At 48.6% G+C, this 4,539-nt stretch overlaps 1 protein-coding gene across 6 annotated transcripts in view; it reads left to right on the plus strand.

Moving 5' to 3' along the window:
* Armc9 (armadillo repeat containing 9) overlaps positions 1-4,539 on the plus strand; it is a 126,519-nt gene that overhangs the window by 113,644 nt on the left and 8,336 nt on the right. Inside the window, exon 24 of one of the 6 annotated variants that reach the window (XM_031368258.1) lies at positions 2,204-2,462. The exons of the other annotated variants lie outside the window; for them this stretch is intronic. Within the exon in view, the coding sequence (XP_031224118.1) occupies positions 2,204-2,324 (121 nt within the window). The 3' untranslated portion in view covers positions 2,325-2,462. Of the gene's footprint in view, positions 1-2,203; positions 2,463-4,539 lie in introns of those variants that run through there. 6 annotated transcript variants of the gene reach the window in all.

A 4,539-nucleotide genomic window follows, 5' to 3' on the forward strand; every position in this document is an offset into this window, starting at 1 on the left:
GAGTAAGGCAGACGGAGGCTGGACCCTGGAGTAAGGCAGACGGAGGCTGGACCCTGGAGTAAGGCAGAGGCTGGACCCTGGAGTAAGGCAGACAGAGGCTGGACCCTGGAATAAGACCAAGGAAGTCATTTCGTTCCCTTCCCCAGATGAACACAGGCAGGCCCTTAGTGAATTGCTGCTGTCTTTCCCAACCTCAAAGCACCCCTCTGAAGGTCCTGCCAGCCACTTCAGACCTGAGGAAACCTCAGAGAGAAGCCTACCTTGTCCCTTTCCTGCCCTCCAGGCCTCCTGACCACACATACCCTGCAGACAGAGCAATTTCAAGAAGAACCATTCAGTCTTTAGCACTGAAATAAAGCTAGTGTGTTGAGTGAGCATGTGCTCTCAAACTCCATTGGAGGAATGAATCTGATGCCTCACGGGCCTTCCTAATAGACTGGGAGCTGATGCCATCCACACCTTCAATAAGCATCCCCCTAGTGTCTGCAGGAACCCCCACCTCCAATGGTATCTAGACTGAACAGAAACCCCTCTCCCGTGGTGTCTGTAGTGCATGGCTCTCCTTCTCTGGCCAGTCTGCCATGGCCCTCCCGCCTGCTCTTAGAGGAGCTTATCCACCCAGTTCTGGGGCTCCTTGGCTCTGGGTCTCCTTCAGTGAGGGTAAGATCAAAATTAAGGAGCTCAGGGGGACAGCCACAGTCTCCTCACTTGGCCTCCTTGCTCACACACCAGATGGGTCTTCTCTTGCTGTTCAGCTAGTCCAAACCTGCCCTTCCTGTGCTGGGGCCTCTCTCTTCCTGTAAATGCTGAACTCATTTCCGAAGGCTCACCACTCAGGACAGCCCTTTCCCCTAAAATAGCCATTCTCACAGTGGCAGGCCTCCACAAAGCTCTCCTGGAAACGCCCCTCACTACACCCAGCTGGCCCTCCGAGCTTCTACTGGGCACAGATGCCCTGTGGAGTCGCCCTCATTATGAGAGCCACAGAATTCAGCTCTTTTTAGATGTAGGGGGTTCCATATGAGAGAGGATAGGGTTGAAAGAGGGTAGTGAACACTGTCCCTTCTCCCCGTCTCCACTGACCATTCAGGGAATATTATTTCCCTCCCAACCCCCTCTTTGCTGGCCTGGTCTCTCAGCTCAGCCCCTTGTGGATCTCAGCAAAGCACCCTTTCCCTCCTACTGACCACAATGACAGGTCACACCCCTGACCACAGGCTTCGGGCAGCTACAGTCCTTCCCCCACAGTCAAGGGGCCAAATGTGCTGTCAGATGGCCAACAGCTGATTGCCACCATCCGCAGAGATTGCTCAGCTGGGTGACTGCCATTGTGTCCCTATTCCTGGCTGTCAGAAGGCATTTTTTGGATGAGTACATAGGAGATGGGGAAAGCATGGCTGGCAGAGAGCATTTGTCTCTGTCTTTGGGATAGGGACAGTACCTCATCCCAGAAGAGTGGGGTGTCCAGGAAGCCACAGCCCTGGAGACACTGGGTGATGGTGCTGCTCCACTGTCCCAAATGCCCCAGGAGGCTTGTTTTTATATTGCTTTTGGGGGAACCAGAAATAAAAGTTCAAAGCTCACTGTCCCTTCCTCCACCGTCCCCTTCCTCTTCCATAGAAAAACTTTCCTTTTTCTTAAACAAAACAAAACAAAACTACTTAATTAGCTTGAATATGTGCATAACGTGGGGTTGGGATTTCTGCCATGCATGGTACACATATGTAAGTCAAAAGACAACTTTGCGGAGTTGGATCTTGCCTTCTACCTTTCTGTAGTTTCTGGGGATTGAACTCAGGTCACCAAGCACCTTCCCCTGCTGAGCCATTTCACCAGGCCCTTCTTGCTACAGGCTCCTTCAAATTCCCAGCCTTAAGTCACTGGAGAGACTTTGATGACTTTAAAATATAAAATACATTTATTGCACCAGGCTGCAAGTTCAAGGCCAGCCTGGGCCACCTAGAAAGAACCTGTTTCAAAGTTCAAAAATAGAACCAGTAAGATAGGTCCCTGAGTAAAGGCACCTGCTGCCAAACCTGAGTTTGATCCCCAAGACCCACATGGTAGGAGTGAATGACTCCACACATGGGCCACAGTGTGTTCATACCTACACACATGCACACAAAATCAATAAAATATTTTAAAAGACAGAGTAAGCAAGAAATGCACTGGGCTGAGGTGTCACCCCCCTGTTAACACCCAGTCCCAACAAGGGGGGCTTGCTTGTTCTTGACTTGAATTCTGGCTGCTTCCCTGCGGGCTGCACCTGGGAAGATCGCCTTCATCGCCTTCCCATCATCTTCAGGCCTGCCACCACAGGTTGACATGGTGAGTCTCTGAAGGGAACCATAGCTGAGTGGGAGGGGGGAATTCGGCAGCTGCAGCGCTCATGTCAAATCTTGGGCCCAGAGCCATTCTTATGTAGACAGGAGATGACTGCTTTACAAATATAGCTTAAACATCCCTAACCTGAAAGTCTGAAATCCAAAATGCTGCATAGTTTCAAACTTTTGAAAACTGGCTTTAATAGTTATGTAGAACTTGATTCTCCCTCCTCCCCTTCCTGCCCCCCCTCTTTGGAGATGGGGGGTTATACTTGTGTGGGTGTTTGCCCCTGTGGGGCGTGAAGGTGATATCAGCTGGCCTCCTTGTTAGGTTTCCACTTTAGATGCTGAAGCAGGGTCTCTGTTGAACCCAGAGCTCTCAGATTCAGGTGGTCTAGGCAGCTGGTACACTTCAGGGATTTCCGTCTCTGTCTCCTGTGTACAGAGATTGGTGACAGGTGGGTCACCATGACTACTTGGCATTTATGATTATGTGGATCAAACTCCAGTCACACTTAAATAACAGGCACTTTCCCTGATAAGCTGTCTCCCAGCCCTCTGTTTGGTTTTTTAAAGCCCAGGCTAGCTTTGATATAGAGAATTCTGATGCTTCAGTCTCCCAAGGGCTGGGGCTAGAGATGAGCACAACACCCTCATCTGACCTATTTTTAAAGAAAAATTTAAGAGCCATTTAAATCAGGATGGAACCATTTATGCTTTGGAATAGCATGGCCAGCCATCCCAGCACTTCAGAGGCAGAGACAGGAAGACCAAGAGAGCCAGGCATGGGGCTGGAGACAGAGTTCAGTGGGTAGGAGCATTTACTGTGCCACAATCGGGATCTGAGTTTGGGTCTCCAGTTCCCTGTAAAAGGCAGGCATGGCTATGTCTGCCTGTTAACCCGCTGTTGGGGGGAGGGAACAGAAGACAAGATTGCTGGGGCGCGCTCCCCGGCCACTGTAGCCAAAAACAAACAAACAAACAACAACAACAACAACAACAAAAACTGTGAGCTCCAGGTTCAGTGAGAGACCTAGTATTCAGGGGATAAGGTAGAAAAGATAGAACTAGAGACATACTCTCATCTTCTGGTCTCCCAATGGGCATGCACCTGCATGCATTCGTGAACTCACATATACTGTGTGAGCACACGCAAACACACACACACACACACACACACACACACACACACGCACACACAACGAAAGTTCTGCTTGAACTACATAACTACACTCAGAATTTGAGTTTTTTTTTTAGTTTTGTTATTGTTGTTTGTATAGTTCTTTGCTTTGAGACAGTCTCACTGTTTATCCCAGGAAAGCTCAAGCTCCAGCTGCCCTCCTGCCCCAGCCTCCTGAGTGCTGGGATTATAGGCATTTGTCATTAGGCCTAGCAAGATCCCATCTTTCAAAACTATAAAATTACATTCAGGTTATATTTATTTATATAATGTACACATGAAGCATAAATGATTCTTTTGTTGTTGTTGGGTTGGTTTTTTTGGTTTTTTTCGTTTTTTGTTTTTGTTTTTTGAGACAGGATTTTACTATATAGCTTTGGCTAGCCTAAAATTCATATGAACTAGAATTTGGTCAATACATACCAAAAAGTTGTATCCATTTGTCTAGGATGCTAGGTCAGATGTGGATTGGGCAAGGAATGGCTTATTTCCAGGGTTGAAGAACCCAAGAGAAATTATGTTAGACCTGCATTACTGTAACCTCTCCACAGCCACTGCCATTCTAAGCTGTCAGTGAGCTTTGTAGAGCTTTCAGTGGACAGCCCAGCTTCTTCCTGGGGACTTTGCCCAGCTTCTTCCTGGGGACTTCGCCCTGCTCCAGCAGAAGCACTCACCTCAAGTAGTTCACGACCATCTATAACCCCAGCTCCAGGGACTTGTAACAGCCTCTCTGGCCTCTGAGGCCAGGCACACATGTGGTGCACATACACATACACACAGACATGCAGGCCCTCACACATGCACGAAAGAGAGAGAGAGAGAGAGAAAGAGAGAGAGAGAGAGAGAGCGGGGCAGTGGTGGTGCATGCCTTTAATCCCAGCACTTGGGAGGCAAAAATAGGCAGATTTCTGACTTCAAGGCTGGCCTGGTCTACAGAGTGAGTTCCAAGACAGCCAGGGCTACACAGGGAAACTCTATCTCAAAAAAAACAAACAAAAAAACAAACAAACAAACAAACAAAAAACAAGAAGGAGG

The sequence above is a fragment of the Mastomys coucha genome, unplaced genomic scaffold (genome assembly GCF_008632895.1).
Source record: "Mastomys coucha isolate ucsf_1 unplaced genomic scaffold, UCSF_Mcou_1 pScaffold14, whole genome shotgun sequence".
Classification (NCBI taxonomy): domain Eukaryota; kingdom Metazoa; phylum Chordata; class Mammalia; order Rodentia; family Muridae; genus Mastomys; species Mastomys coucha.